Genomic DNA, 13501 nt, shown 5'->3' with positions numbered 1-13501 from the left:
CTCTCCCCAAATGAAATAGACATCTTTCCTGCCCTGGTTCTTTTCTCCCACAGAACTCTCTTGACTATCTACCTTTTTCAGTTATCCACTAGCCTGGATTTGCTGTATCTTCCTGCTTATCTATTAACTCTAGGGGTGTGTCTAGACTACCTAGTTTTGTCGACAAAAGTGGACTTTTGTCGACAAAACTATACCAGCGTCTACACTACCGCTGAGTTCTGTCGACATAACGTCGACAGAACTCAGCAGTTTTGTCGACGCTGGTATACCTCATTTTACGAGGCATAACACCTTCTGTCGACAGAACTCTGTCGACAGAAGGTGTTATTGCCTGTAACATTGCGTCCAGACTACGGAGTTCTGTCGACAAAGCAGCTTGCTTTGTCGACAGAACTCAATATGTCTGGACGCTCTTTGTTGACGGAAGTTTTGTCGACAGTATCTGTCGACAAAACTTCCGTCGACAAAACGCGGTAGTCTAGACGTACCCTAAGAGAAGCAGCAGAATTATGTGCCTGTGTAGTGAGAAGAAAGAGAGAGTGTGTGTGTTTTTCTGTGTGTATTGGTGTGGATGATGGGAGGAGAAATAAAAAACAGGAGAGTGCATAGAGGAGAAAGAATGAAGATGATGGGAAAAAGCAAGTTTGAAAGGGAACAAAAGTGAGAAGTGAAAGTGTGTTTAGGAGGGTGAGAATCCCATGTGTGTTATGGTAAGTGTGTGTGGAGATGAGGAGACAGAGAATAAAGGGATCATTGTTGGGTAAAGAAAGAATGAATGGAAGTTAGGAAGCGATAGAATTATGAGACAGATGGTAAAGAATAAAAAACAGATGACTGGAGGCATGGTGAGAAAGCTGAGCCTAGAAAGAGATATGGAGGTAAGAGAGAGCAAAAAAAGGCTTGGTCAGGTGGGAATTGTGCAGGAGAAGTGAAGGTAAAAGGCTGAGAGATGGAGATCCTAAAGGAAAACAGGGTAAAAAGAAAGTCAAGAGAGAAAAGCAGTAGATAGCAGGAAAAAGAGATGAAGCAAATGAGAGAAACAGGAGAGAGAGAAAAAGGGGGAAAGAAATGGAACAAACAGTTAACTGATGTTTAAATTTAAGTCTAGAGATAACAGTGGTTATCTCCCTACATTGTATGGTACTTTCTTGTCAGAAAAGGGGCAGCTGATTGAAAATGCAGGGAGCAAGGGCGAGCATGCTTCCTGGGAAGAGGGAATCACTTCTCCATTTGGGCACTAAGCTTTGGTTTGGATCAGTATTTAAAAGTTTGGATGCTTATTCAAACCCCAGTGTATAAATCTCTTAAGTCTGCAAAGTGAGTTTTGAAATTTCCAGAGAATAGGCTATTTTGTAGTATCTGGCATATGTTAATTATAGATAGATGCAAATTCAATAATGGTTTTTTTCATGTAAAATGTTTTCAGTTCTATAAATGGAAGCTGAGCTGAAATATAGGGACAGAGTTAAGATGATTTTAAATGTGCAGTGTAATATATTAGACTTGTTCTTTCATTAAAGAGATTTTTTGAACTGTGGGGATATTTAAATATTTCTCTACCTTCTCTTAACTGTTAATTTCCATATTTTAAATGATCAGTGTTGTACATACATTTTAATATTTTGCTGAGTAACAGTTGTAAAGTTAGCAACAGTTTTTATCTGGGTTTGTGTTTGGGGTTTTCCCTTTATAGTGGTCAAAACAGTCCTCTTACTGATTCTATACAAGACATCGAGCAAAAGTGAAACCTGAATTTTAAAGAGTTATATTTATTTATGAGAATGAGCTGAACGGTATAGTATTATTTGGCTGAAATTCAAACTTTCATATGAAGAAACCAAAATAAAAACATAATACAAAGAAACAATTGCAGATAAAGATCTGAGTAGGTGTATTTTATCTATCATAGTGAAATGTATCTTGAACAATCACTTGCTGCATGATCAGGTGGCCATAAGACCTTTTACATCTCTGTTCATGTTTGTGCTGTTATTACGTCATATACAACTCTACACCACTTGATCTGCATAAACAGTTTTTCTATAATGAGCCCATCTTGGTGGATTTTAAGCCCCATGGTCTAATATTTAATATTTATGCAATCAAAATATATCTGCTATTTGAATAACTGCCAAGGGCCAGATTCTGGTAGTCTTACTTTGAGGGTGACTTTATTCTTCCAGTGAGCTGATTTCTGCCATTCAAAGTGGTACTATCCACAGTAATCTGGTCCTGAGAATCTAGCATACGTATTCAACATCTGGTGGCTTTCCTCATTTAAGGTTGAATCTTGGTCTCATTGAAAACACTAGCAAAAACCTATAAGGCTAGGGCAAATTTTCAAATACACCTAAGTACCATTTTCAAACCTGGCATATGCAGTGAGAAGTCTGAGTTTCACTGAAAGTCAAATTTTACCCTGAACATCTAGGTTTCTATATTCCCATTGCTAGGGCACCTTTTAAATCTGTAGTTCCAAAAGCACCCAATAACTCTGGTATTCTATTGCCAGAGTACTACTGATCCATAGAGAATGATATTTCCCATGAATAGAGCACTATAATTTTGACAGCTTTGTTTGAGGTAAACAATAGCAGTAATTTGCATTTCAGTTCTGTTTACAGCTCAAGAAAAGCATTGATGTTTCCCAGATGAGATGTCACATATTTAGGCTAGAAATATTAGAGTAGACTGTGCTATTTGCACTTAGCCCTGAGTGAAGAGTGGCATGCGGCTGCATCGTGAGTCATAAGTCCCTTGTCCTCTCTCTTTCTCCAAGGATATTAATTTTCTGCAGCCTTTGCCCTTGTGTGCTCAGCAAACTCTTATATCCCCTTTCTCCTTGCTTGGTCACAAGTCAGAATCTAACCCTTATTAAAAACAATGGAATGTGGGGGAAGAGAACATTTTCAAAAGAAATTCTTCAATGTTTGATGTTCAAAACTTTAGGAAAAGGGATCTTATATTACAGTGCAAGTATAGTATGTGTGCAGAATTTTTAGGCTGGAAATTCGTCATGGAATGAGAACTCTGCTCAGGATTCAGTTACCACATAAAAGCTTACGTCGTCTCTTTGTGTGAGCTACTTGCTTTAACTGTTATTTCCTTTTTAATGGTATTCTGAGACTTTCCACCTCATTAGGAGTAAGACATTTCATCCACTGGTTTTGATTAATAAACAATCATCTGTTGAGATCTTAGTGAAGGAAGATGTAAAGCAAGTTGTTTAAAGTTCTCTTTAGTTGCAACTCAGTTGAGGCAAGAATATGGTTGTGCTGATTTTGATGCTATACGCTGTTAACTTACAGTGGTGCTGCCTTTCTTCTTTAACACTGCTTACCTAATGTGGATTCTACCTGCATCCCTGTGGGCCTTGTTAATAGCCCTCAGGTAATGTTTGGGTGACCCATGAAGAAATGGAAACTCTTGCAGCTCCTGCCAAAACGGTTAGTCTTTCCAATTTCATTTAAACAGTGATATTTATTTTAATTCCAGGAACATGACTGAAGTATATGTAGTTGTTTATAATTGTTGGATCGCCTGTAGACTGTTTCTCAAAGATACAACTGGAAAGATAAAAGTAGTAGTGAAACTCAGTGTAAAAACATAACAACCCCCTAAAAATAAAATGCCAAATGTATTACAATCACAAACATATTGACATGCACACAGTACTGAAATGTCACTATACATCTGTGGGTCCTTTTTTCTGAAGCATTCATTTGACTGTCATGCTGTGTTGAATATGAAAGAAAAGTGTTTATTATAAAGGAACATGGTCTATTTGACATCCAGTCTGTTAAAAGTTAGTCTATAGCAGTTTCAGTACTGCGCTTGCCCCTAAGTGGCCTTGCCAGTATCACTTTAAATAGAAGTTTGCGGTAATGATGACACTGAGACACGATAATCTACAGCGAGCCTAAAGAGTAAAAATGCTTTAGCTACAATTCTCTCTTTGGAAACCAGACTACGTTGTTCACATTTATGAGATGTAGGGTAACTGTTTTGTCATTGATATTTTTGGCAAACTTATTGATTTTAGTAAAGACTTAAAATGTAAGACAATATATATCCCCCATATATATATATAAAATGTATGGCTCAGATTTTTTTTTTTACTCCCCAAAACCTCAGGGAAAAACTATATTAAGGTTAGATTTTTTTTATTCCACCATCCAATAATGCGTGTGAGCGGTTAACTAAACCTTCAGAAAAAAGTGTGAAATTTTATCCTCAGCTTAGAATAATGTATGGTTAGCCTAGCCCACAAATGTTAGAGAAGGTGCTAAATCCACTTTTAAAGCACCAAAGATGGATTTGCTTTACATGTTTGTTTGCTATAATGTTTTACAAATGCACTATAAATTTCAGAGTAATTTCTTTACCACTTATTACCACTTATTTTTTTACAATTGAGCTCCCCTCAGCTTAATGTTATGAATATTTAGATACTGTGAGCAAAACACTGGGTTTCCGGTAGTTTATAATATTTTGAGGCAAAATGGCAGTTTTTTTACTGTAATAGCTGCTTTTGTGAAAACCACCAAAGACTTTTGAGATGGACTTGTAAAATTTCACAACACTATGAAAATTTTCGGTATTTTTCATATTTTCTGGGTTTGTTAATACTAAGAAATTTTTACTCAATCTTCATTAGAATAATATCAGTTTGATAATTTATCTAGTTTGCCATTGACACGAGGTCAAATGCATTATCAGCATATTTATTTGTACATTTCTCTTTGTACTATGAGTATTAACATTTGCATTAGAATCACCATTTGCTTATTGATTTGTGTTTGTTGTACTTTTTACCTGCTTTACTAATGGCTGCTTGCTGATAACACAGAAAGAGTCTGAGGAAGGCAGCTGGGCCCAGGTATGAATTTTTTGCATGTTACACTTTTGGGATGGAAGACTAATAATAGTTTAATTAACATAGTAATAGAACCCCTTGTAAGATTTTATCAGTGACTGTAGGAGTCTAATTCTGTGATTTCCTCTTTATAATTTAGCATAATGTAAATCTTTTACATTCAGAGAAAATCTTTTGTAGCCAGGTTTGTAACATAAAACGTAAATAGCATCATTTGCAGGAAATATTTCCCTTTGTATAAATTGTTGCCATCTTTTGTAACTAGATATTTTAAGGAGATTTAACGCAACCCTTTAATTTATGCATACACATTTTGCACAATGCCAACAGGTGGAATCAAACCTGGATCCTTTGGAACTTAGTTCATGAGCCTCTACCACATGAGCCAAAAGCCAGTTAGATGTCAGCTAAGGCTGTATAGCAGACTCATTATTTTCTCTATAAGTGGTCACAGTGCACCACACCCAGAAGGTGTGTAGGTAACAGATATACAACATTATCTGCACTAGTATGATTTGCTTTTGTCCTTTGGGATGATGAGGAAATAAAATGCAACACACTAATATGCAGATTAATGGCAGTGGTTGCCAATGCCTTCTTACCCTGCAGTCCTTAATGCTCATGAAGAATAAGAGTATCTGCTACATGGCCTCAGCACTAGCAAGATGAAGCCTCCAACCATACTGCTATTGTCTAGAAATGTGTTTGCTCATGGGAAACGGATGTTGTAGTAAGGCCCTGTATGCCTCATGTCCTTGCCACACCATCCTTAGCATACCTTTTCCTAAACACATGCCTAAGTTTGAGGCAATTAGGTCACAACCGACTGAGTTTATGTGCTACTTAACCAGATGGGATATTAATGTAGGCCAGTATGAAGGGTGCAGGCATGGTCCCTGTTCCTACTGGCAATGTTTTATAAACTCTGTCAGGGCAGAAAAAAGATCTCTCTTTTATGGCCACCCATGTCTGTGGAAGGCCATTCAAGTCACAGAGATGCCATGCTCCCCCTTCGTGATAAAACAGTAAGGGACTATGGGGGAAAACAATGACAGGTCAGCTCAGAGGTGATCCTGCAAAGAGCTTGACACCATGTATGTGCAGTAGGGATAATTTGAAGGTACAATCAAATGTGTGCCCAATTCTGTACACATTTTAAGGTGCTATGTGTGTGACATTTATAAAATAGGAATTTTCAAACCACCTAATTCCATTGATTTCAATGGGAGTTAGGTGCCTAAATATCTATAAAAATCTGGGCATATAAATTTGACAATCATCATGGTACTCTTCCAAACTATATTCACCAAGCTCCAGTCTCTCAATATTAAGGATGTGAAATTGTGATTATTTGGCTAATTGTATAGTTGATACAATTTGTTTTGACTATGTGGTTAGTTGATTAACACCTCTACAGAGCAGCAGCTGGGGTAGCTCCAGAGGAGCCGACTTGAGCTGGGACTAAGCAGTCCTGGCTCGTGCCAGCTTCAGAGCCACCCGTGCTGTGGCTCTGCATTTGAAAGGTAGTAAGAGCTGCTGATAGAGGCAGCAAGGGGGGGAAGCAACTGGTCAAGTCAACTATCCAGTAAGTATTTGCTTATCAAATAATAGACTAGTTTACTCGTTGTTTACATCCCTACTTGATATACGACAGATCTACATAATATACTAGACCTTCTCCTTTCTTATACATAATCAGCAACGAGAGCGTTCACAAAAGCAACAATTTAATTATTAGCATTTTGCATCTGAATAATAGCCATCATTTAAATTAATACCACACTTCAGAGCTATTGTTCCAGGCTAGTTGCCAACTCAGGCAAACTTGTATACATCAATTACACTTGAGTTACATTTTGAAGGTTTTCTTCATAACTGAAATTGCTGAGACTTTCTTAACTGAAGCTGAGACTCTGGAGAACAACATGACAACTCTGGTAAGCTGTGTGGATATTGGACTGCCACATATCCCCTCCCAGATCACATGACTAACAGCTTGCCAATGAGAATTGCTCATGTCCAATGTTCTGAAGTTATCATAGTCTATGATTTAATAGCCATTAATTTTTGCCAATTAATTCCCAGTATTAACATAAAGGCTACTCTGGACACTTCCTAAATACTCATACCTAGCTACAAAATTCATGGTTTACAAGCAATTAACTCAAGGTGAAAACAAAAAACGAAAAAACTCTTTTGAGGATAAACCCCTGATGTGCCTATAATTTATCTCTATATAACATAGTTAGAAATCTTTTTCCATTTTGTGTAACTGTTCTAGCCCCGCTCTGATTAGAACCTAAGGTTAGGTTAGCATTCTCTCCCTAAGCTGAAAGAACTAGCTTCCATGTTTTAAAATATTTAGGAATTCTAATTAGGCTCTTAAGTGTTAAATATGATAGTTACTCCCTATTGCTAATTAATATGTTTTGTTTTCCTTCATGGTAACTGAAGGTGCTGATTGGACATTCCCTTCTCCCCAACCACAAGGTTCATAGAGCACAGTTTTTTCCCATGCCACTATCACCTCTGATCCACTGTTTTACATATTAGCCATTTGCGGCAGCACAGAACCTTTTCCCCATGTCATGAAAGGCGTGCAAAGACAACACACAGCATAATTGCTCCCCCTGCTTGTCCGATACCCTATATGGTGGAGCAGAGCACTTCAAATCTGTCTTATACAGCTTCCCTGAGAAAGATCAGCATAGGATACACCCTTTGGCATATTTTACACTTGAAAGAGCAACCTCTTTAGATTTACATGAAACTAAATTAACTTTTTCCAAGGGAGTGGTGTAAATAAAACAGAGGAAAAGTTTGCATTTAGTTAATGTAAATGTGTGGATTTTAGTGAAAAAAAAACTACCCATCTGTAAAGAGGGGGACAGCTAAGCACTACTGTACATGTGAGCCTCTAACAGAAGACTTGTATAGAAAGGTACATATATACTATGTGATAGCAAGCGAACATCAGCATTTGTTTTTATTCAATTGTTTTATGTACATTAAATTCCTTCCAGAAACAAATATTGGTGTTTGAATATTCTTCACTTGAAATGGATTTCAGAGTTTACAATTACACTGACCATGGGGCAAAACTGTAACAACATATGTATTGATATACTGATTTGATATTACCAACAAAAGTGAATGCATCTTGATAGCTTGTCGTTCTTCTCATGGATAAAAAAGCCTGGCATTTTACACTAAACACTTGCAGCTGTGATGCAAAAATTGTCATTAGAATGTGTAGCTCACAGCTAATTGCTGTGTATTCATTACTAACAAGTTAGTTGTGGGTCTCCATTACAAACATTTTATAAGCCGTACCAAACAGATTATTTTTTATTTTCTTGCTGTGTGTAGTTTACAGTTCTGAAAATGAACATGCTTTACAAAACAGCTGGAACATGCACAGAAAGAAACAATATACCTACATGCCTTTTTTAGACAAATATTTATTTTTTGGAAGTAAAAGATTTGCAATGTAATCCTTTAATACCTAGGTAGGTGTCACTTTATCGCTGATGAAAATTAGCCGAAGTATTATTTCAGTGTAGAAGGAACAGCACTTTTAACACATTTTTCTAATTCATTTTTTCAATGACCTTCTGTTAGCTGTAACAATAATATTGCTAATACAGAACAAGTGAAGGAATTTCTCCCCCAAAATTCTAGTAAGAACATAAGAAAGGCCATCCTGGGTCAGACCAAAGGTCCATCCAGCCCAATACCCTGTATACCGACAGTGGCCAATGCCAGGTGCCCCAGAGGGAGTGAATGGAATAGGTAATGATCAAGCGATCTCTCTCCTGCCATCCATCTCCACCCTCCGACAAACAGAGACTAGGGACACCATTCCTTACCCATACTAGTGAATAGCCATTTATAGACTTAACCTCCATGAATTTATCTAGTTCTCTTTTAAACCCTGTTATAGTCCTAGCCTTCATAGCCTCTTCAGGCAAGGAGTTCCGCAGATTGACTATGTGCTGTGTGAAGAAGAACTTCCTTTTATTTGTTTTAAACCTGCTGCCCATTAATTTCATTTGGTGGCCCCTAGTTCTTATATTATGGGAACAAGTAAATAACTTTTCCTTAATCACTTTCTCTACACCACTCATGATGTTGTATACCTCTATCATATCCCCCCTTAGTCTCCTCTTTTCCAAGATGAAAAGTCCTAGTCTCTTTAATCTCTCCTCATATGGGACCCATTCCAAACCCCTAATAATTTTAGTTGCCCTTCTCTGAACCTTTTCTAATGCCACTATATCTTTTTTGAGACGAGGAGACCACATCTGTACACAGTGTTCAAGATGTGGGCACACTATGGATTTATATAAGGGCAATAAGATATTCTCCATCTTATTCTCTATCCCTTCTTTAATGATTCCTAACATCCTATTTGCTTTTTTGACTGCCGCTGCACACTGCGTGGATGTCTTCAGAGAACTATCCACGATGACTCCAAGATCTCTTTCCTGATTAGTTGTAGCAAAATTAGCCCCCATCATATTGTATGTATAGTTGGGGTTATTTTTCCCAATGTGCATTACTTTACATTTATCCACATTAAATTTCATTTGCCATTTTGTTGCCCAGTCACATAGTTTGGTGAGATCTTTTTGAAGTTCTTCACAGTCTGCTTTGGTCTTAACTACCCTGAGCAGTTTAGTATCGTCTGCAAACTTCGCCACCTCACTGTTTACCCCTTTTCCAGATCATTTATGAATATGTTGAATAGGATTTGTCCTAGGACTGACCCTTGGGGAACACCACTAGTTACCCCTCTCCATTCTGAAAATTTACCATTTATTCCTACCCTTTGTTTCCTGTCTTTTAACCAGTTCTCAGTCCATGAAAGGATCTTCTCTCTTATCCTGTGACAACTTAATTTACGTAAGAGCCTTTGGTGAGGGATCTTGTCAAAGGCTTTCTGGAAATCTAAGTACACTATATCTACTGGATTCCCCTTGTCCACATGTTTGTTGACCCCTTCAAAGAACTCTAATAGATTAGTAAGACATGATTTCCCTTTACAGAGACCATATTGGCTTTTGCCCAACAAATTATGTGCTTCTATGTGTCTGACAATTTTATTCTTTACTATTGTTCCAACTAATTTGTCCGGTACTGACATTAGACTTACTGGTCTGTAATTGCTGGGATCGCCTCTAGAGCCCTTTTTAATATTGGTGTTATATTAGCTATCTTCCAGTCATTGGGTACAGAAGCTGATTTAAAGGATAGGTTACAAACCATAGTTAATAGATCCACAATTTCACATTTGAGTTCTTTCAGAACTTTTGGGTGAATGCCATCTGGTCCTGGTGACTTGTTACTGTTAAGTTTATCAATTAATTCCAAAACCTCCTCTAATGACACTTCAATGTGAGACAAGTCCTTGAGTTTTGTCACCTACAAAAGATGGGTCAGGTTTGGGAATCTGCCTAACATCCTCAGCCGTGAAGACTGAAGCAAAGAATTCATTTCGTTTCTCCACAATGACTTTATCGTGTTTAAGTGCTCTTTTTGTATCTCGATCGTCCTGGGTCCCCACTGGCTGCTTAGCAGGTTTTCTGCTTCTTATGTAATTAAAACATTTTGTTATTACCTTTTGAGTGTTTGGCTAGCTATTATTCAAACTCCTTTTTAGCTTTTCTTATTACATTTTTACACTCAATTTGGCAGTTCATGTTCCTTACTATTTACCTCACTAGGATTTGACGTCCACTTTTTAAAAGATGTCTCTTTATTCTAGTTTCAAATAGTAGGCTCCTGTAAGGTCATTTCTGTTCACACAAGTGGTAATGACTGCTTTATAATTTATTTCTCTGGGTGTAGTGTGTGCATGTCCCACTGAGGGATCAGAGCCCACTTTTGTTCTTCTCTGTGCACACATTAAACAAAAAACAGTTTCTGCTCCAGAGTTTGTTATGGTCTAATATGGGAAATTATTAGCATAACAAACCGTGGTCACAAAATGTGTTTTATTGTGAGAAGCGAGGAAAAATAAATAAATAAGTTTCCATGACTTTTAAGTTGACTTCACTGGGATTGCACAGAGCATTAGCGAAGGCAGAATCTCCTTCTAAAATATAATGATATACGTCTGATAAACCAAACAAAAGCATCAACATGCATTTATATCACACGCCTTCTTGTTTGCTCCTAGAATCTCACAACCCAGAAAGTATTCCTGAGTCATGATTTTTTGAATTCTCAAAAGTTGGGGTATTTTTTCCTCTTTATTCAAGGATTCACATATTGACAGCCCCTTAATTTTGTGCTGGAAACACTTTAAAACACATAGTTAGTGGTGTGCATTTGGCTACCTGCTGTTACTGATGCTGGAAGCAGAGGCAGGCATGCAAGCATGGCTAACAACCATTTTCAAAAACCCTCTGTTTCTGAGGGACTACAAAAGTGTTATGCTAATTGCTTGGTGGAATAGGATGTGGAAAGCCGGTGAATTAAATCTGGCCCTCTTGAAGCAGTGACAAAACTTCAGTTCTATGTAATGTGGCATGTATTTCACTGTAAAGGTTTAATTTATTGCTTTTTTAATGCAAAGAAGGATTTTAAAAGCACCTAAGTGATTTAGAACAAATCCTTTTGAAATTCAATAGGATTGTTCTCTTAACTCTCGTAGGTACTTGTAAAAATCTTCCCTAACTCTCTCTGTCTGCTTCTTTCTACTGTTGCTATGCTGTAAATTTTCAGATGCATTATTTCTTAGTACAGCATTAATTTCCATTTTGAAAAGTTGGGAGATATGATACTGAGAGAGCACATTTGTATTTAATAAAAATATTTGATGTATACATAGAGCTACTACTGCTTCCGTTACATATTTGAGATTCAAATAGTAGTATTGCCAGAATTACTACAGAAAGCAGAATGAATTTCCTAAACTGTGAACTCCTATTTAAAATGGCAGAGAATATAGACAGCCTTCATTCTATGGCCTTGACCAAAGTAGGTTAAAACATGACGTGTCTATTTTTCTACAGACCCTTGCTTATGGCGATATGAACCATGAATGGATCGGTAATGAATGGCTCCCCAGTCTGGGTTTACCTCAGTACCGAAGTTACTTTATGGAGTGCCTGGTAGATGCAAGGATGTTAGATCATCTAACAAAAAAGGATCTCCGCGTGCATTTAAAAATGGTGGATAGCTTTCATCGGTATGTTTGTACAAAGAGTGCTCAAAATGAGCATGTGGATGTAATGTACTTGATTTTTTTTTAATCTGGCAACCCTGGGAAACAGGGTTTGTCAGATTAAAGCTTTTGCAGGGCCTGGGCGGGAGTGAAGGGGATGGAGGGAGGGTTTTTACCTGGCATTCCTCATCTCCCCCCCCCCCCCCCCGCTCCCAGGAACCAACTCCTGCTGCTAAGGGAGAGGCAAAGAAAAGCCTCTATTAGAGGCTCTATCATTGTGCTGCTGTTTGCCCAGCTGGGTGGAGGTGGGGGAGGGCAGTAGCACCACCTTCCATGTCCACTTGCTAGAGTCCATACCATGGGTGCTCCCGAATTAGGGACACCCAGAGTACAAAGGTTCCAGTCTATTATGTTTGATGCAGAATAAGATAACAGAGCTTTAGTGTTAAGATTGTTCCAACTTTGGACAACTACATGAAAATACAATCAATCAGCAAACTCTGTGAAAATAAAAAAGGTTCTTTTGGCATAGCACCTGTAAAGTGTGATTAGCCATGGAATGCAATTTGCTGATGCACAGAGTAGCCTTCATTCGTAAATGTAAAATATAAATTGTAAATACATGTATTAAAAAGTGAAGTATCAGAAGACAAGGAACATGGTGATAAATAAAATGTTAAAGGCACAGGTTGAAGCTCTCTCAACTGGAACTCTCTGGTCCAGCAACACCCGTGGTCCAGCAGGAACTCAGCCAGGCTGGCTGCAGGGGGGCCAGCAGCTAGGAGCCCTGCCACAGGAATCCAGCTGAGCTGGCGACAGGGCAGCAGTCTGCTTTGACAAGGCCAAGAGCTCCGGTGGCGGGACCATGGGCTGCCACAGCAGGGTTGGCAGGGCCAGGACTCCCAGCAGCAGGGCCAGTGCTGCCCTGGTGGGGTTGGCAGGGCCTGGAGCATTGGTGGCTGAGCAGTGGTCTGCTGCAGGGGGCCCAGGAGTCCCAGCAGTGGGACTGCAGGCTAGCGGGGCCAGTGCTGCCATGGCAGGGCTGATGGGTCTGGGAGTACTGGCAGCAGGGCAGTGATTTGCCACAGAAGATCTGGGAGCATCAGTGGCAGGGCTGTGGCAGGGCAGCGGGTCTGGTGGCAGGTGGGGAGGCCGGCCAGGAGCAGAGCTTGGGAGCCGGTGGCAGAGGGCCAGAAATGACCTCTCCATGTCCAGCAAAATCCCTCCTTAGGAACCAGTCAGTGCCGAACGAGGGAGGTCCAATCTGTATTTCAAATTGCAAAGGAAAAAACATGGCAATAGGGTCATCTGCCAATGGAGGCAGCCATTCCTGCAAAAATGCAATTCTGTTCTATCTGATTTGACAATAAACTTCTTTTCCTGCCTGTTTCCTGGTTCAGTAGAGCACTAACACACAGGTCACGTAGTTTGTTGGTCCCTTTTTGGATACATTT

At 38.8% G+C, this 13501-nt stretch overlaps 1 protein-coding gene across 7 annotated transcripts in view; it reads left to right on the top strand.

The window, feature by feature from the left end:
- The window catches only part of PPFIA2 (PPFI scaffold protein A2), a 601388-nt gene that overhangs the window by 562891 nt on the left and 24996 nt on the right, over positions 1 to 13501 (top strand). For 5 of the 7 annotated variants that reach the window (XM_075932507.2, XM_089780129.1, XM_089780128.1 and 2 more), the window contains 3 exons: positions 3384 to 3446; positions 4850 to 4879; positions 11896 to 12071. In XM_075932507.2, coding sequence (XP_075788622.1) covers positions 3384 to 3446; positions 4850 to 4879; positions 11896 to 12071 — 269 coding nt within the window. The remainder of the gene's footprint in view (positions 1 to 3383; positions 3447 to 4849; positions 4880 to 11895; positions 12072 to 13501) is intronic. The other 2 variants (XM_089780141.1, XM_089780138.1) reach the window with 1 other exon arrangement.

Source organism: Pelodiscus sinensis, chromosome 1 (genome assembly GCF_052426305.1).
Source record: "Pelodiscus sinensis isolate ZL-2025 chromosome 1, ASM5242630v1, whole genome shotgun sequence".
Taxonomy (NCBI): Eukaryota; Metazoa; Chordata; order Testudines; family Trionychidae; genus Pelodiscus; species Pelodiscus sinensis.
The sequence above is the reverse complement of the archived record's forward strand: the minus strand, read 5'-3'. Positions and strand labels throughout refer to the sequence as shown.